We start from the raw sequence: 20,071 nt of genomic DNA, 5'->3' as shown, positions 1-20,071 counted from the left end.
ATCATTGTTTGTCTCCTTCCCCAGGGCACTGCGTCCCCCTGGCTGGCTGCTTCAGTGGCACTGCGGTGTACGGGTCGTCTCCAACAAGAAATTAGTGGGTTTCATCAGTGCCATTCCAGCTAATATTCAGATTTATGACCAGTACGTAAAATTATATTTAATTATGAGACTAATGACAAGTTTTTCTTTCTCTCATTCTGCCTCTTCCTTTGGTGTTGTGCCTTCTACTTTCCAAATGTTTGTGGAGATCTACAGACAGTCTCCCAACTTGAGGCTGGGGTGAGCGAACAGAGTTTATGGCAGCAACTTGCTGTGATCTTGCTTGTGTTTAATTGAAGGAAGTTGTGCTTATCTAAGCTGGTTATATCAAGGCAGTGGAGGGACCGAGAGCTGGTGATGAGATAGAATGTAGAATAGTACAGGCCCACAATGTTTTGCTGACCTATTATCCTACTAAGATCAAACTACCCTGCATACCCTACATTTATACTATCATCCGTGTGCCTATCCAAGAGTCGTTTAAATGCCTCTAATGTATCTGACTCCACTACCACTGCCAGCAGCGCATTCCACGCACCCACCGCTCTATAAAGCTAGATGCCATCGGGATACTGACACCTTTTTTTGGATGATGTTGCCAAGGGATTATGCATAGGAAAGGTTGAGAAGGATATGGGCCATGTACAGGGAAATTGGGTTAGCGTGGATGGACATTTTGGTTGGCATGGACCAGTTTGAGCCGAAGGGCCTGTCTTCACGCTGTAGGACTCTATCAGAAATAAGTGGGGGCCAAGTATAGATTTATTGGAGATTTTAAAGAGATTGCTACTATCTGAGCCATCTTAAGTTTCCTTTTCGGGTTCATTCTTACAAATTCAAATAAGTCCCATGGGTTTCCTTCACAACTTGCAAATGTTTTGAACAAATAGGTCCCACCTTGTTTCAATAGAAGCACCTCTGCTTCCATTTTTCACCACCACCAGTACATCCTCCTCTGATTTAAGGAGGAGACCATGGAGCATTCCCAGCAATTCATTCTTTTACTTGCATCCTTTCACTCCCATTTTCGATCCGTTTTGAGTTTAAAAGGTGATGGATAAAAGATTTAGTTTTATGGATTAATTCACAATTGTCAGCTGTTATCACTTTTGTCCTTAACATGGCTTCTTATTACTGAAGGTGATTGCTTCTTAGAAGAATTTAAAAAACCATCTTCTAAGAGTTTCTACGTGGTTTCAGCATCTAATCCTCAAATCTACCTGTGAAAATTACTTTGCTTCACCCTTTCAATTCAAATTAGGTTTGCCCAGACTATTTATTTAAATTCCAGAATCTTCATCTGTAGGCATCAGGCACAATATAGCTTTTTAACAGGATCATAATGCCGAAAACCCTCCTTTGATAGTGAAGCATAAATTTCCTGTCCTTTACCTGACAACTTACTGCACATGAGCAATGGCAAGTCCTCTTTTGTCCATTTGATAAGTGTAAGGTCATCCATTTTGGTAGGAATAACAGGAAAATGGACTATGTTTTAAATGGTAAAAAATTGCAGCACGCTGCTGTGCAAAGGGACTTGGGTGTCCTTGTGCATGAATCGCTGAAGGTGGGATTGCAGCAGGTGATTAAAAAGGCAAATGGAATTTTGTCTGCCATTGCTCGAGGGATGGAGTTTAAAAACAGGGAGGCTATGCTGCAGCTGTATAGGGTCCTGGTGAGGCCACACCTGGACTACTGTGTGCAGTTTTGGTCTCCTTACTTGAGAAGGGATATACTAGCACTGGAGGGGGTGCAGAGGAGATTCACTTGATTGATTCCAGAGTTGAGAGAGTTGGATTATGAGGAGAGACTGAGTAGACTGGGCTTATACTCATTGGAATTCAGAAGAATGAGGGGAGATCTTGTAGAAACATATAAGATTATGAAGGGAATAGATAAAGTGGAGGTAGGGAGGTTGTTTCTGCTAGCAGGTGAAACTAGGACTAGAGGGCATCGCCTCAAAATAAAGGGAAGCAGATGTAGGACTGAGGTCAGGAGGAACTTCTTCACCCAAAGGGTTGTGAATCTGTGGAATTCCCTGCCTAGTGAAGCGGTTGAAGCTCCCTCACTGAATGTTTTTAAGGCAAGGCTAGATAAATTTTTGAACAGTAAAGGAATTAAGGGTTATGGTGAGTGGGCGGGTAAGTGGAGCTAAGTCTCAAAGTACAGCCATGATCTTATTAAAGGGCGGGGCAGGCTCGAGGGGCCAGATGGCCTACTCCTGCTCCTAGTTCTTATGTTCTTATTTCAGTTGTCTAGCCATTTCCCCAAATAACATGAAGCATACTTCCACATCATTTGGCTCAAATTTTGATAGGGTCTGTGCAGACTTAAACATTTCCTTACTGGACTTCAAATATTGATGTAAATTCTCAATGCCAGAGCCTGGATCAGTGTCTGATGTCTCCTGTTTCAACGGCATTGTTTTAAGAACATATTTATGTTCCTTTGCTTTGTCATCTCTTTGCAATTCTAATTTTAATTTTCTCATTTTGATTTACTGTCTTATTGATTCCATTTTGATTCATTTATCTTTTTCTGCCATCTTTCGTTTCTTCATTCCCTCCTTGTGCTCAAGCCACTTTAACCATAACTGTTCGGGAGGGAATGATGTAGTATTCTTGCCATACAGTAATCGAGCGACCCATGTAGTAGGACCTCCGTTTGAATCCAACCACGGCAGATGGTGGAATTTGAATTCAATAAAAGTCTTGAACTAAAAGATCTAATGAAGATCATGAAACCTTTGCTGATTGTCAGAAAGTCCATCTGATTCATTAACATCATTTAGGGAAGGAAACAGCTGTCCTTACCTGGTCTATCATACATGTGAGTCGAGACCCACAGCAATGTGGTTGACTATTAACTGTCCTTCAAAATGGCCAACCTGGCAACTCAGTTGCATCGGTCTCTAGAAAGTCTCAAAAAAGAAATGAAACTGGCATTGACCGAGGCACTGGAAACTACAATGACAAAAACAACCCTGTTGACCTTCAAAGCCCTCCTTCATAATGTGAGGACGAGAAAAACGTGCTTGACATCGTCCTCATCAGTCAGCAGATGCGTTTGTCTGTGATAGCGTCTGTAAGAGCAATTGCCGCAAAGACCCGCCTTCACATTGAGAATACCCTTCGTCGTGTTGTATGACACTACACTGTGCCAAATGGGACAGAATTTGAACAGATCGAGCAACTCAAGACTGGGCATTCACAAGATGATGTGCACCGTCATCAGCAACAGAATTGTGCTCCGATATAATCAGCGCCATCCCTGGCCTGGCATATACCCCTCACTATAAACCGTTGAGCCAGGGGATCACCCCTGGTGTAGTTAAGTGTGCATGAGGGCATAGAATCATAGAACCCCTACAGTGTGGAAGCAAGCCATTCTGTCCATCGAGTCTGCACCACCCCTCCGAACAGCATATTAACCAGACCCACCCCCTATCCCTGTAACCCTGCATTTCCAGAAGCTAACCCACCTAGCCTGCACATCCCTAGACACTATGGGCAATTTAGCACAGCTAATCCACCCTAACCTTAGGGCGGCACGGTGACTCGGTGGTTAGCACTGCTGCCTCACAGCACCAGGGATCCAGGTTCAATTCCACCCTCGGGCGACTGTCTGTGTGGAGTTTGTACATTCTCCCCCTGTCTGCATGGGTTTCCTCTGGGTACTGCGGTCCAAAGATGTGCAGGTTAGGTGGATTGGCTAAGCTAAATTGCCCGTAGTGTTCAGGGGTCTGTAGATTAGGGGGATTGGTCTGGGTGGGATGCTCCAAGGGTCCGTGTGGACTTGTTGGGCTGAAGGGCCTGTTTCCACACTGTGTAGGGATTCTATGATTCTATGAACCTGCACATCTTTGGACTATGGGGTGAAACCAGAGCACCCAGAGGAAACCCACACAGGAACAGGGAAAAGGTGCAAACTCCACACAGACAGTTGCCTGAGGCTGGAATTGAACCTGGCTCCCTGGTGCTGTGAGGCAGCAATGCTAACCATTGAGCTACCATGCTACCCCAGGAGCAACACCAGGCATATCGAAATATGAGTTGTCAATCTGAAACTACAAAACAGGAATACTTATATTGCCAAACATGATCAGCAGCAAGTGATAGACAGATCTGATTTGATTTATTATTGTCACGTACCTCAGTACAGTGAAAAGATTTGTTTTGTGTGCAGCACAGGCAGATCATGACACACAAGGACATACGGATCATAGGGCGATTGAACAGAGGACAGCATACAAAGCTACACTGCACAGAAGGGCGTGCAAAAAGCAAGATCAACATTAGATTTGAAATTTGAGAGGTCCATTCAGCAGTATAATAACAGTGGAGAAGAAGCTGTTTTTGAACCTGTTGGTACGTTTGTTTAAACTTTTGTACCTTCTGCCTTACGGAAGAGATTATAACTGGGATTGGAGGGGTCTTTGAAATGTTGGCTACCTTTCTGCAGCAACGAGAACTATAGATGGAGTCAATGGATGGGAGGTTGGCTTGCATGATGGTCTGGGCTGTGTTCATAACTTTCTATAGTTTCTTATGGTCCTGGGCAGAGCAGTTGCCATACCAAGCAGTGATGCATCCAGATTGAAAGCTTTCTATGGTGCACCTATGAAAGATGGTGAGGGTCCTTATGGACATGCCATATTTCCTTGGCCTGTTTATCCTCAGGAACCTTTATTGCGCCTCCTTGACTGTCATATCAACATGGGTTGTCAGGGCAGATAGTTGGTTATCGTAACTCCTAGGAACTTGACGCTCTCAACCATTTCCACTTCCGCTCCATTGATGTAGATAGGGGGTGTGCCCTCCTCCTTGCTTCCTGAAGTCGATGATCGGCTCTTTAGTTTTGCTGATATTGAGGAACAGATTGTTATCTTTGCACCATGCCACCAAGCATCCTTTCTCCTTCTGTCTTATCATTGTTTGATATCGGATCTACAACTGTAGTGTTGTCAGCTAAGTGATTCCACAACCAACGGATCAGATCTAAAATTTGTAATCTTGCCACATCCTATCGTGAATGGTGGTGGACAATTAACTTACTGGACGAGAAGACTCCATAAATGTCCCATTCTTAATGAAGTGGTAACCCAGCACATCAGTGCAGAAGGAAAGGTGGAAGCATTTGCAATAATCTTCAATCAGAAGTGCCAAGTGGATGATATATCTCTGCCTCCTCTAGAAGCCCAGATCGCAGGTGCCAGTCTTCAGCCTATTTGTTTCACTTCCTATTAAGAAACAGCTGAGGCATATTCCGACTTGTGCTGTAGAACTTGGCGCACCCCTAGCCAAGCTGTTTTAGTACAGCTACAGCATTGGTATCTGTCATTGTGGAACATTGCTGCAGAAAGCTATGGCAGCTAAGTAAGTATATTTAAGACAGAGATAGCTGGTTTCTTGATTGGTAAGGGTATGAAGCTGTTATGGGAAAAGGCCTGAAAATGGAGTTGAGAAACATAGCCAAGATCAAATGGTGGAGCAGACGCGATGGGCTGAATTGCCTAATTTTGCTTACACGTCTGATGGTCCTGAAAATGTGGAAGATTGCCCAGGTGTGTCTGCACACAAAAAGCAGCTCACATCTATTTTAATCAATTACCACCAATCAGTCTACATTTGGTCATCAGTAAAGTGATGGAAGGTGTCATCAACAGTGCCAGCAGTCAGCAGCTTCTGAGCAATAACCTGCTCACTAATGCTCAGTTTGGATTCTGCCAGGGCCACCTAACTCCTGACCTCAATAGTCTTCGTTCAAACATAGACAAAGGAGCTGAATTTCAGAGGTGAGGTGAGAGTGACTGCCCTTGACACCAAAGCTGCAATTTGTCCAAATGAGGCATCAAGGAGCCCTAGCAAGCTGGAGTAGGTGGGGATCAGGGAAAACTCTCCACCTTTTGAAGTAGTTTCTAGCATAATGGGTGTGGTGGTTGGAGGTCAGTCATTTTAGAAGCAGGATGTCTCTGCAGGAATTCCTAAGGGTAGTGTCCTGGGCCCAACCATCTTCAGCTGCTTCATCACAGTGATGTTAGAAGGAGGGATGTTTGTTGCTGATTGCATAGTTGATGATCAGCAACATTTGTGATTCCTTGGAAACTGAAGCAATCCACATCCAAATGCAGCTAGACCTGGACAGTAGCCAGCCTTGGGCTGTAAAGTGACAAGTAACATTCATGCCACGCAAATACTAAGCAATGACCATCTCCAACAAAAGCAAATCTATGTAGTGTCCCTTGTCATTCAGTGCATTACTATCACAGAATTCTGGGTGTTGCTATTGCCTAGAACTGAACTAGATTAGCTATATAGAATCAGAATAGCCTTTTATTGTCACGTGCACTCGAATGAGTGCAGTGAAAAGTTTGTACTGTCTCCTCTCAGCGCCATCTTAGGTACAGAGTACCTATGTAAAAATACTGTGTTGTTGCAGAGTTTAAAAAAAGGTTAGCATGGGAACAGAGTTTTAAAAAGTCCGGAATGATGATAAAAGTGACCATAAGTATTTACATTCCAGTCCCTCACCATCATGAGTCCATGCCTGCCAGCCCCAGAGCACGAGGCCGCGCTGCCTCCACCTGCCGGCCTCCGTCTAGGACCTGCTCTGCCGCCGCTGGACTCGGCCCATGCTCGCTCCGCTGCCGCTGCTGGACTTGGCCCATAAATCGGCTGGCTCGCTCCTCCGAGGGACTCAGCCCACGCGCTCAGCTCCTGCTGAGGCTTGGCCGCGATCTGTCTCCCTCGACTTCACGCTGCAGGCAGGGCAGGGCAAACAAAAGTTGGGGGTGGAAGGAAGAAAAAGCTAAAAAGAGGAAAAAAACGAAAGAAAAGAAAAACGATCTGGCGAGCAGAGAAGGTCCGACTGGCGATTCCTACTCTGCCGCCATCTTGGAGCTCTTGATGATGAGCCGGTTAGAGCCTAGATAGCCCGTGATGAGTAACTCACATCCTGACTTCTCAAAGCCTGTTCAGCACCTATGAAGTACATGATAGGAGTGTGATGGAACACTGTCTACTTGCCTGGATGAGTGCAATTCCAGCAATACTCAAGAAGCTAAATGCCATCCAGGAAAAATGCAGCCTGCATCATATGTCCAAACATGCACTCCATCACCTACAGCAATGTATGTACCATCTGCAAAATGCATTGCAGCTATTCACCAAGGCTCCTTTGAAACCACCTTTTAAACCCAGGACCACTGCCATCTTTGGGACAAGAGCAGCAAGTACATGGGTATGCCACTATTGCAATACCACTCCATGCCACTCACCACTCTGACTTGGAAATATAATGTTTCCTCTAAGCTGCGCACAGCAACCAACATTCTGATGCAAATTGCATTATTGATTTCTGGTACCAGAAGTTGCAGATCTTGAGAACTGTGCAGAAGAAAAGAAAATTGCACACCAGTAATCAAACCCCACTAATCCTGGAATCATCATAATAGTTAAAGATTTTATAGAAGTGCACAAAACTCCATTCACTTGTCTTTTAAACCTAAGTTGACAGGGAAGACTGTACTTATCAAGGATTACTGCTTGTTACAACTGAATAGATTTTAGCTACACATAAATAATTATGGACCACTGACATAAAACTCTACTAGTTAAAACTGTAACCCCCTTATAAATCTACCCCCTAGACACAGCCCCACACACACACAGACACACACCCCTGCAAAAAACACATGGTGTCATTGGCAAGGGAAAAGACTAGGAAATTAGTTCAATGGCTCCTGTCTACAGGGTTGTTTACAGCTGAGTGAAGAAATTTCTCCTCCTCTCAGTATAAAACAGCCTGCCACTTATTCTGATCTACCTTGTTCTGGCTGCCCCAGCCAGACGGAACATCATCCCTGTCTAGCCCTGTCCAAATTTTATACCTCTCAATCAGCGCCCCTCTTATTCTTCTAAACTCCAATGTATACAGACCCTGTCAACTCAGTCTGTTTTCATACGACAGCCCTGCCATTCGAGGAATCAATCTGATAAACCTTTACTGCATTCTTTCTATTTCCATGGGTAAGGAGATCTAAGCTGCACAAAGCAATCCGGGTGTGGTCTCACCGAGGTCCTGTACAGCTTTTAAAAATTTATTCACATATGGATATTACTGGCTCAGCCGCATTTATTACGCACCAGTAATTGCTCAGAAAGCAGTTATGAATCAACCGCATTGTTGTGGGAGTCACATGTAGGCAGGACCAGGTAAGAATGACAGATTTTCTGCCATAAAAGACATTTGTGAACCAGATGGGTTTTTAATTACAACCTATAGTGGTTGCATGGTTGCCATTAGACTAGTATTTTTTTTGGCCTATTTCACCATCTGCCATAGATTTGAATGCATGTCTCCAGCAAGTTATTCTGGGTTCTAGGTTATTATTCTCACGTCATTGCCACCACATTCTCCCTTTCCATTAGTTTCAGCACATTTGTCCTCATCCTCCAGAACTTGCTCCTGTCTAACTTTGTGTTCTCCTCACCAAGATGAGAATATAGTTCCTGTGCATATTCCCAGAATTTCAACTTTGATCTTCTTTGACCCTATTCTGTTTGCCCATCCTTAGCTGTGAAACCTTTGGCCATTTCAGTCTCGTTTTCTGGAAATCTCCTTCCTTTTTGTTTCTTTTACAACCTTTCTCCAAACCTGAAAAACGTGCTTTCATAGAGTAGAAAGACTTGATGGGAGGGGAGGGAGCGTATGCCAGGCATTGATAGGGTATGGGTGTATGTGTTTGCCAGGTGGTGAGTTTTGGTTTGGTGGGAGGTTCCAGCAGATGGTGCGACAATCAGTGAGGAAGTTGGTACGTACCAGGCAGTGGGGATGGAGATGTCTGGCGATGAGAATGGGCTTGGAGTGTCAGAAAGACAGTGGGAGGGTATGTTGAGCATTGGGGCTGTCATTCAGTGAGGTTGTGGGGCGAGTAAGTGGGAGAGATCTTTAACACTGAAACTTCTTTCCCCAAAGATGCTGCATAACCTGCTGCTTTTGTTTGATTTTCAGTGTTTTATTTAGTTTATATTTCTAAAATTTCTTGTTTTATTTTTCTGGCAGTCTGAAGAAGATGGTGGAGATTAATTTTCTGTGTGTGCATAAGAAGCTGCGCTCCAAACGTGTGGCTCCAGTCCTGATCCGCGAGATCACCAGGAGAGTCAACCTCGAAGGCAGCTATCAGGCTGTGTATACAGCAGGTGTAGTGCTGCCGAAACCTGTGGGCACTTGTAGGTAAGATCCATCCTAATGAGTAATACATGTTTAATTTTTTAAAATTAATCTATTTTTAAAGTTAACCTGTTCAGAGATGTTATTACACACCTCTGGTGCAGGTGGGATTTGAATTCAGGCCTCCTGGTCCTTGGAGTAAGAACACTTCCACTGCACCACAAGAGGGTCTCTACGAAATACGTGCACGTTTTAGGTCAACTTCAGCTGATTTATACCTAATTACAATTATCTCTAACAGCAAATACAATGTAAAGCTCACGCCACACTGTTTTTATCAGACATTTTCATGGCAAGTAAATTAACGCATTAAGATCACACAAGCCCTACTATCTCATCTGCATTTAGCAGGTGGTTGAGGTGTGGTTGCAGAGGGATGTGGATGATGTGAGATAGGATTCCTGGGTGTCAGAAAGAGAGTCCTTGTTATCTTTCTCTGGAGTTGTAGCTGTATGGATGGGTGGATGTCTCAGGTGTGCAGGGATAGTAGATGGGGAATCCCAGGGTGCCACAGGATATGTTCCTGTATGTCAGACTGGATGCATTGGATTATAGTAGGTACAATCTGTGCGAAAAATTGCACCGTTGGCTGATGTAGTATAGCAATGTGTTCCAAGTATAGCCAGGTGTATACCTGCAACTCTCTGTACTTTTCAACATACCTGTTGTTCTGTAAGCCTCTGGCCTCCAGGTATAGCTCCCTGCCTAAATAATATGTCCCTTGACATCAAGGCTGCATTTGACCAAGTATAGCATCAAGGATCCCTAGCAAAACTGAAATCAATGGGAATCAAGGAGCAAGTTCTTCGCGGTTTGGAACCTTACCTGGCACATAGGAAGACATCTGTGGTTATCGGAGGTCAGGCATCTCTGCAGGAGTTCCTCAGGGTAGTGTCCTTGGCTGAACCGCATTCAAATTCTTTATCAATGATCTTCCTTCCATCATAAGGTCAGATGTGGGGATGTTTGCTGATGATTAGACAATGTTCAGTACAATTCACGACTCCTCAGATACTGAAACGGTCCATGTTCAAATGCAACAATATCCAGGCTTAGGCTGACAAGTGGCAAGTAACATTTGCACCACACAAATGCCAGGCAATGGTTATCACCAGTAAGAGATAATCTAACCACTGTCCCTTGATGCTCATTGGGCTTACCATCACTGAATCCCTCACTAACAAGATCTTGGCAGTTATCATTAATCAGAAACTTAACTGGACTTACCATATAGATACAGCAGCTACAAGACCAATTCAGAGTTTAGGAGTATTAGTGTGAGTAACTCACCTCCTGACCCTCCAAATCCTGACCACCATCTGCAAGGCACAAGTCAGAAGTATGATGGAATGCCTGGATGAGTGCACCTCCAGCAGCACTCAAGAAGCTTGACACTATCCAGGACAAAGCAGCCTGTGTGATTGGCACCACATCCGCAAGCATTCACTGCCTTCTCCATGGATGCTCAGAAGCAGCAGTATGTACCGTCTACAAGGTGCACTGTAGAAATTCACCCAAAGATTCACCTAAAAAGGCAAGGGCAGCAGATACGTGGGAACACCACCACTTGGAAGTTCCCCTCCAAACCACTCACCATCCTGACTTGAAAATATACTGCAGTTCCTTAGGTGTCATTGCATCAGAATACCAGAATTACCTCACTAAAAGCATTGTGGGTCTACCTATAGCGCAGAGCCTGCACCAGTTCAAGAAGGCAGCTCATAACCACCTTCAATGGCAACAAGGGACAGGCAATGAATGCTGGCCAGCCAGCAATGTCCATGTCACACGAGTGAATAATAACAACATGGGAAACTATTCCATTGTCTCTCTACTGATGTCCAGTGACAGTCAGTAAGTTAATTCCCTTATTAGTGTATCCCCAGCATCTCAGACTAGACAAAGCCATTCTGTTCTGGGCTGGATATTGGTTAAACGAATGGTCATTCCTTTTCAGTAGGCAATAAAATTGATTCTGCCACTGATTGTGTGACAGACCATGGGTTATGCTATTTCTGTTAATACCCTTAAAGATGTTGTCAATTGAGCCTTTGACTTTTGAGCACTTTCAAAGTGATACTGCTTAGAGAGTAAATTCGTGTCTAAGGGAGTGTGCAATTTTCTCATCACCTCTGGCAACATATAAACCTCTCCCTCTCCCTGTAGCTTCCATGTAGTTAGGAACATAGGAACAGGAGAAGTCATTTCAGTCCCTCGTAACCCCATTTTTGATCATGGCTGATCGTCTACCTCAGCACCAAATTCCTACTGTACTGCTATATTCCTTGTTATCATTAGCACCTAGAAATCTGACTGGAGCTTATTCAATGACTGAGCTTCCATAACTCTGTGTTTGAGAATTCCAAAGATTCACCACCCTCTGAATGAAGAAATTCCCCCTCCTCTCATTCCGAAATGGCTTGCCTTTTATTCCCGTAGTTCCAGACCCTAGAGTAAGGTGAAACGTTCTTTCTGTGTCAGCTCTGTCTATCCCTTTAAGATTCTTGTAAGTTTCTAAGAGATCATGCTTCATTCTTATAAACTCCGAGAAAATGCAGGTCCAGTCTCTCTCTTTCTTCTATCTTCCCTCATGATGATCCCACCATCCCATGAATCGGTCTGGTGAACCTCCATTACATTCCTCCGTAAATCACTGGTTCTGCTGGCTGTTGGAGGGGAGGGCCATGGCTGTGGGGCTGACCAGAGTCAGGGACGTGGTGGGGGCCTGGCCTGGAAACTGCCGCAGGAATGGGCACACAGGGCAGCGGTAAAATGTTTGTTGAAGGCCAATCGTTAATTCTTTAAAAACTAGCCATTGCCTATCAACTGTCAAACTTTTCAATACACTTTTCTACACCACCACAGTCAATTTGCTCCTCATACCTTCATAAGTTGCCCTTGTTTAGGTTTATGACTCTAATTTCAGATTGAACCATGTCTTTATCAAACTTAATGGAAAGTCCTAACATACTATGGTCACAATCCCTAAAGATTATAATTTTACCCTTTCTCATTTCATAATTCTAGATCTAAAGTAGCCTACACCCTAATTGCCCCCAAAATCTGACTTGAACACATTCGAGGAAATCTTTCCCTGCTGCATTGGTCTCATTATATTTATCCAGCCTGTATATAGACTGACTGGTGACCACTGTAATCCCCTTGCTACAGACACCTGTAATTTCCTGGTTTGAACCGTGCCCTGTATTCCCACTTGTGTTTGGTGGCCTATAAACCACTCGGATGTTTGATATCCCCTGTTTCTTGGCTCCATCCAAATAGATTCTACATTGTACTCTTTCTTTTGGAGATACTACATCACTACTATAATGATCCCATCCCTTATAATCAGCACAACCCCACTTCCTTTTCCTTTTACTTATTCAAGCCGAATGTCAATTTTCCTTTTGTATTCAGTAACCAGTCTTGATCATTTTGCAGCCGTGACTCTGTAATGACAGTTGAATTTTTACTTCAACTTATGCTGGCACCATCAATTCAGCTATCATGTTGTGAATGCTGCATTAATTTAGAGTGCTTTTACTTCTGCTTTCCAATCTAAAGTATTCTGTAGTATGATTCTAGTTCATTCTAGGATTTACAACTTCTCTCCTGTCCATAACCAGCTTTGTTTTTAATCTATCTGAATTGCCTCTGGTTATCAGTACACTGTGGTATAATCTGTGTGTGATAGTAGCAATGCTCAGGTGCAGTCTGGAGTGTGGTGCACAGTTGGAGTGTATAGATGTACTTGTCATGTCTTGGAGACTCTTGCTATGTTTAGTGGGTGTTATTCCAGGAGTGAGCCCAGGAGTATGTTTTGCATTTGATGTGAGTTTGGGTGTAGGACCAGGCACGCGTCACAGTATGCAAAGCTCTCTGTTCTGTCAGTGACTGACTAGAGTATTCTGTGATCTGTTGGGCAGGTACTGGCACAGGTCACTGAACCCACGCAAACTAGTAGAGGTGAAGTTCTCCCATCTGAGCAGAAACATGACTATGCAACGAACAATGAAATTATATAGACTGCCAGAGGTGAGCCTAAATACTGTGTGTCTCAGTAAAACCTGTCTTTAAACATTACTTGTGTCTTGTGGGTCGAATCTGCTGCCTTCATTATCATGTTTAACATTGGCCCTTCTTTCTTTCATCTTTACATGTCTTTCTTTTTGCTCATTTCTAATTAGTGAGTAGCTAAGCAGCAAGTTAACTAATCATATTGTTTGCCTCCAGTACTTTCCATTTTAACCCTAATCATGTTTCACTGACAGAACCCTAAGGCCATGACTGGTCCTTGTTCGCCTTTGATAAAACAATTACTGCATCACAAAATATTCCCAAACAAATTGTAGGCTTACCCTGAACTTTCAACTTTCCCACCATTCCAGAAGGTCACATTCCCTCACGATTGGGGCTGTAACTCATAAACGTCTTCTCATTGCCCAGGGGAACCTCATAGAGGAAATGATATTCTAACTGGAATGAGAAAAGTTCTTCATGAATATCGTCTCGGTCACATTTGGCCTTTGCTGATCGAGACATCAAACTGAGAAATGATCAGTGCAGGACTGCTGTTGAAAAATACTGTGCAGTGTCTTAAATACCAGCAACGAGGAATGAAGACAAAAACATTGGAGGCAATCAGTTCAACAGCCAGTTGTGGGAGACTAGCTCTCTACCCGAGGATGAGCTGAATGGTATCCCTGATCTCCATCTAGTTAAATATGTTAAAATAAAATGAAGAATGGTGGATGGTGGAGATCTGAAGGAGGTTCATTGGACATGAAGCGGTTACTCTGTTTTCTCTCCACAGATGCTGCCGGACCTGCTGAGTTTCTCCAGCAATTTCTGTTTTTGTTTGTTTAAGTGCATTGTTCTGCCCATGAACAGACTCTGTAACCTCCATAACTTATTCCAGCTCATAACCCTCTGATAACTTTGCATTCCTCTTGATTCTGGCCCACCATAATTCAGCACAATCTTCTTCCCAATATTGGCTTGTAAGCATCTAGGTCCTAAGCTCTTCAGGTCTCTCTGCCTCTTTTGTTTAAACTGCTTCTTAACGTCTACCTTTCTATCCAAGCTTTTAGTTATCTCTGCTAATATCTCCTCTCAAGATTATTGTCACAGTTTGTCTGAATATGCGCATGTGAAGCACCTTGGGATATTTGCAAAGGTAAATGTGCTATGCAGATATAAGATACTATTGTAGTCCAGTAACAGCCTTTTGTGCTTAGGTGGCTAAATAACTAGCTGAACAGTTGAAATGGAGACCTAACACTAAATTCCTACAACCTTATGCCCATCCACTAACACTGCTGGTCAACGTTTCCTTAAGCATTTTTTCTGCATCATTGCTCTAAGCAGAGATGTTTAATGGATTTTTGACTGTGGTAACTTGGAGACATGGTGCTGAACCTCTTGACCACTGATCAGGGTAATCCAAAGTTCAAACTTTCAAACTAGTCAAAACCTTATTTTTTGAGCATTCCCTGAAGGAATGAGATGCTGCCTGACCCTGGAAGGTACTTGAAGCGAGAAGAATCATGCTGTGTAATTTGTGCTTAATTGTAGCTTCTAAGGCAGAAGGTCATTGACTCAAGTTTTGCTCCAGAGACTTGGCCACATAATTCAGGCTGATAATCCAGTTCTGTGTTACTGTGCTCTCTTTCCGATGAGACACTCAGCTGAGCTCTGGCTGTCCACTTGTGTGGATATGAACAATCTAGTGACATTATTTGAAGCAGAACACACAACTCACCATCTCCAAACCAGCATTTATCCTTAAACCAACAACCGTAAAACAGATCGTTATTACATTGTTTGTGTGGAATCCTGCTGAATGTAAGGTGGCTACCGCATTTTTCCTGACTAGTATTCACTCTCTGACAGCATTGCACCCCAAAGCCAGTTCCCTGAATCACAGATGATTGAGGTGCATAAAAAGCACCTCTAGCAGTCTCCAGTGCCTGCTTACTAACTCCTGGCAGTGCTGCAAAGTAATTATTTTGCTTTTTAAAGCTCTTTAGAATGGTTTGAGGCTTGAGTTGCTTATTAAGTACAAGTCCTTTCTTCAAGCAGATATGGTAAAGATTTTGTGAGAATGTGGACTGTAGTTTATCGGCTCATTGGTGGTGCTGCTGACAAGAACAATTTCGTAGTTTTGCAACGAATGGCACCACCAAGGAGACATTACTGGGACTGCACCTGATAAAGCACACAGGCAGCCTGGGAATTTCAAGTGTATTGCTGGAATGTCCTGTCTGATGGAATTGTTCATGGTGGATCCACCCATTTGTCTGACAGCATTACACCCCCAGTCCAGTTCCCAAGTCAAAGATGATGAAGGTGTGTGGAGGACTTCTGGCAGGTTCCTGTACCTGTTTACTAAATCTTGGCTGTACAGTGCACAGTTGCTGCACTTCTGTTGCTGCCTTGCACCACCTATTGCCCACCTTGAGGCACAGTCCCTGGAATAGAAATACAGAAAGGTGTGAGGGCTGTGGGGGGTAGCTGTTTGGGGCTGCACCCCAGCAAAAGGTGACACTTACTGTGGAAAGTGGAATTCTTAAACGAGTGGTCTCATAATTTAATGTTTCCATGGGTGAGAATGACTTTTTAAGCCTGGGGCAGGGAAAACTGTTAAGGCCTCAAGGTTACCCAAATGAAATGCATGATGACCTTTTTATATCTAGCGCTGTGATTATTGCGTGTTGGAGCAATAGTTGAAGTTAAATGTAACTTAGGGAATAAAATTCCAAACTGACAGCGTGCTTAAGGTCTCAAATTATTTTCAATATCTGTCAGGATCTCCAGTAACAGGAAAGGGGCAACAAAGGTGATCTGCAATATCCAGGGACTAAGCTAAATGTTGAGACTGTTGGATTTTATTTTGCAAAAGAGGTTTCGTATATGTTTTGAAAGGAATTGATCTGGGCAACTTGTACTCTTTCGTGAATGGTTCAAATCCTCGGGGGCAAGAGATAAAAATAAATGAAGAATTTAGGGGTAAGTAAAGAACTTAGGAGTGGGAAAGAATACAGAGTTTTTTTTTTTTACCAGTCAGTCGTATAGCTGTGATATTGGTTACTGACGTGGGGTAGTGCCTGGATAATTGAATAACCTGTCCAGAAATGTAAAAGATTTAAGGACTTTATAAAATGGCAGTGATGGTGTGTGCATGAAAAATCAGGTCCTAGGTCTTTTGCCTGTTTCTGTAAATTCTGATGTTTTACTAATGTTCCAGACCACAAAAACGCCTGGCCTGCGACCAATGGAGCGTCGGGATGTGGAGCAGGTGTGCAGGTTGCTGAGGGAATACCTGACGCAGTTCTATCTGACACCAGCAATGAACGAAGAGGAGGTTGCTCACTGGTTCCTACCTCGGGAAAATATTATAGAGACTTATGTTGTTGAGGTATGTCTGACTCACTGAATCTCGACAAATATGGCGGTGAACAATCACTATGGCAACAACTAAATGACAAGTGCAATTTGAACCTTCTGTCCTGAGGCTAATAAATTGGCAGAGATAAATTTCCCACTCCTGCAGGAATTTAATATAAATGGATATCGAGTGAGGAGCATTTGGTCTTGGCTATGACAACCCAATGGGATCTTGATCAGATGGGCCAATGGGCTGAGGAGTGGCAGATGGAGTTTAACTTCGATAAATGTGAGGTGCTGCATTTTGGAAAGGCAAATCAGGGCAGGTTTAATACACTTAATGGTAAGGTCCTGGGGAGTGTTGCTGAACAAGGAGACCTTGAAGTGCAGGTTCATAGTTCCTTGAAAGTGAAGTCACATGTAAATAGGATAGTGAAGGTGGCATTTGGTACGTTTGCCTTTATTGGTCAATGCACTGAATATAGGAGTTGAAAGGTTATGTTGCAGCTGTACGGGACATTGGTTCAGCCACTTTTGGAGTATTGCATGCAATTTTGGTCTCCCTCCTATGGGAAGGATGTTGTGGAACTAGAAAAGGTTCAGAAAAAATTTACAAGGATGTTGCCAGGGTTGGAGGGTTTGAACTATTGGGAGGCTGAATAAGCTGGGGCTATTTTCCCTGAAGTGTCGGAAGCTGACGGGTGATTTTATAGGGGTTTATAAAATTATGAGGGGCATGGCTAGGGTAAATAAGCAAGGTCTTTTCCCTGGGGTGTGGGAGTCCAAAACTAGAGGACGTAGGTTTAAGGTGAGCGGGGAAAGACGTAAAAGGGACCTAAAGGGAACATTTTCATGCAGAGGGTGGTGCATGTATGGAATGAGCTGTCAGAGGAAGTGATGGATGCTGGTATAATTACAACATTTAAAAGGCATCTGGATGGGTATATGAATAGGAAGTGTGTAGAGGGATATGGACTAAATGCTGGCAAATGGGACTAGATGTGTATAGGATGTCTGGTTGGCATTGGCAAGTTGCACTGAAGTGACTGTTTCCATGCTGTATATCTCTATGACTCTATGACCCTTGTATTTGAATAGCATTCAGAGAGTCATTGCTGGATCTCACGAGAAAAGATGTATAATCCTGATAATGAGCAATTCACTGTAATCAACTTCCCTCACTGTAGAAATCCATACAAAGTTGTTAAAGGCAGACTCAACTTTTCAATACATTCTTGACATCTCGTTACCGATTGATTGCTATAATCCTCTGTGTGTAACCATTATAAAAACTCTACAAAGCAAATGCTTAGTTCTTTTGGTTCCGAACAAGTTTCTGCTCAAGTCTTATTCCTACCCCAGCGCAAGCTGAAGTGTTACAGTAACAGTTATATCACCCACTGGTTATAGCAGGCAAATCTGTTAACAACAATGGATCGGCCACGGTGCAGCCCTCTTATGAATCTCAGCAAGAATCAACGGCTTCAGGAAAAAAGCAGAGAAAATTTAAGAATGAATGCTGAGGACAGACCCTCAAATTTTGTCAGTGGGACAGCCTGGTCAGTGGGGTAGTGAGGTAGTTGGCTACTTGGATGCAACCTTAGGTTGCCAAAAGTTTTGGCTTAGTTTTGATAATTGTTTAAAGCATTTACCTTTGCAATTGTTGGACTGTGCATTAAGGAGTCTTAGCTGAAATGCCTCAGATTCAATCATGTAGTTTGAGTTGACAGTGACCCCAGGATGACAAATATGGTCTTCAGGCTGTGAAATGACATTTGGATTGGCGTTTATTTTCTGGTTAATATGATATAAGTTCAGTTCTCCAATGCCAAACATACATGGTGTAAGTTGACAGCAATCTGAGTTGGTCTGTTTAATGTAGCGCTTGTAGCTATCTGCTCTCATCAGGGAATTTAGTGTTCTCTCTCTTTCTCTTCATCGCTCAGTGTCTGTTTTATCATTCATGGTTTTTGCGTCCCTGTGTGTTTATCTGCGTGTGTATTGCCTTCTCCCTCCTCGCTCTCGCGCGTGTACCCTCACTTTTCGCACACGCACGTACTCTCCCTCTCATGCGTGCGCTATCCCCTGCCATCCACCTTGGTAAGTGAAATGCATAGGACCTGCTTGATAATTCACAAAGGAAGCTGCGATTTGTTTTGTAGTTGGGTAAAGATGGTGGATACGCACATAAAGTGGTTATATAGCTGTTCAACAGGGAATGCTAGATCCCCCTCTAGGACATACAGTAAACAGTCAGGCTGCAAATTTAAGATAACACAGTGTGGAGCTGGAGAAACACAGCAGGCCAGGCAGCATCAGAGGAGCAGGAAAGCTGAAGAAGGGTCCCGACCCGAAACGTCAGCCTTCCTGCTCCTCTGCTGCCTGGCCTTCTGTGTTCCTCCAGCTCCACACTGTGTTATCTCTGACTCCAGCATCTGCAGTTCAGACTATCTCAGGCTGAAAGTTTACCAGGTTACTCATGCTATTTGTAAATGCTGTTTTCATATTCAAGTAACTCACTTCTCCTATCTTGTTTCTGCAGAGCCCTGATGGAGAATTGACAGACTTCTTCAGTTTTTACACTCTTCCTTCCACCATCATGCACCATCCTGTTCACAAGAGCCTAAAGGCTGCTTACTCTTTTTATAACGTCCACACCAAGACTCCTCTCGTTGACCTCATGAATGATGCCCTCATCCTTGCAAAGTTGGTATGTGACATGTCTTCTATTCAATAAAATCAGGACCTAATCAACCTGCCTCTTAATTTACAATACTCATTTAACATGAGAAGGTTGAAGATTAAATCGGGGAGGCAATGGCCTAGTGGTATTATTGCTGGACTGTTAATCCAGAGGCCCAGGTAATGTTCTGAGGACCAGGGTTCTATTCCTGCCATGGCAGACGGTGGAATTTGAATTCAATAAATATCTGGAATTAAGATTCTAATGATTATCATGAATCCATTGCTGATTCACAGAAGAACCCATCTGGTTCATAAATGCCGTTTAGGGAAGGAAACTGCCATCCTTACCTCGTCTGGCCTACATGTGACTCCAGACCCACAGCAATGTGGTTGACTCTTAACTGCCCTCTGGGCAATTAGGGATGGGCAATAAATGCTGCCTAGCCAGTGATGCCCTCGTCCCATAAATGAATTTTTTTAAAAATCAGGAGTTGATGCTATATCTGGTGTCCCAACAATTGAATAGACTGGAACCAATCAATTTCATGCCATTTGCCTAATTCTCTGTTGCAGTCATACACTGAACAACACTTAAGGCACTTACCAGAAAGATATGATAGATAGTAGGAACTGCAGATGCTGGAGAATCTGAGTTAACAAGGTGTAGAGCTGGATGAACACAGCAGGCCAAGCAGCATCAGAGGAGCAGGAAGGCTGACGTTTCGAGCCC

The 20,071-nt window shown here is 43.5% G+C and overlaps 1 protein-coding gene across 1 annotated transcript in view; it reads left to right on the top strand.

Moving 5' to 3' along the window:
- LOC109933639 (glycylpeptide N-tetradecanoyltransferase 1-like) overlaps positions 1-20,071 on the top strand; it is a 63,679-nt gene that overhangs the window by 37,537 nt on the left and 6,071 nt on the right. Inside the window, exons 6-10 of the mRNA XM_020532662.2 lie at positions 25-141; positions 9,103-9,273; positions 13,197-13,305; positions 16,517-16,687; positions 19,199-19,366. Coding sequence (XP_020388251.2) covers positions 25-141; positions 9,103-9,273; positions 13,197-13,305; positions 16,517-16,687; positions 19,199-19,366 — 736 coding nt within the window. The remainder of the gene's footprint in view (positions 1-24; positions 142-9,102; positions 9,274-13,196; positions 13,306-16,516; positions 16,688-19,198; positions 19,367-20,071) is intronic.

The sequence above is a fragment of the Rhincodon typus genome, chromosome 30, assembly GCF_021869965.1.
Source record: "Rhincodon typus isolate 14 chromosome 30, sRhiTyp1.1, whole genome shotgun sequence".
Lineage (NCBI taxonomy): Eukaryota > Metazoa > Chordata > Chondrichthyes > Orectolobiformes > Rhincodontidae > Rhincodon > Rhincodon typus.
This window is presented reverse-complemented; position numbering and strand designations above follow the sequence as displayed.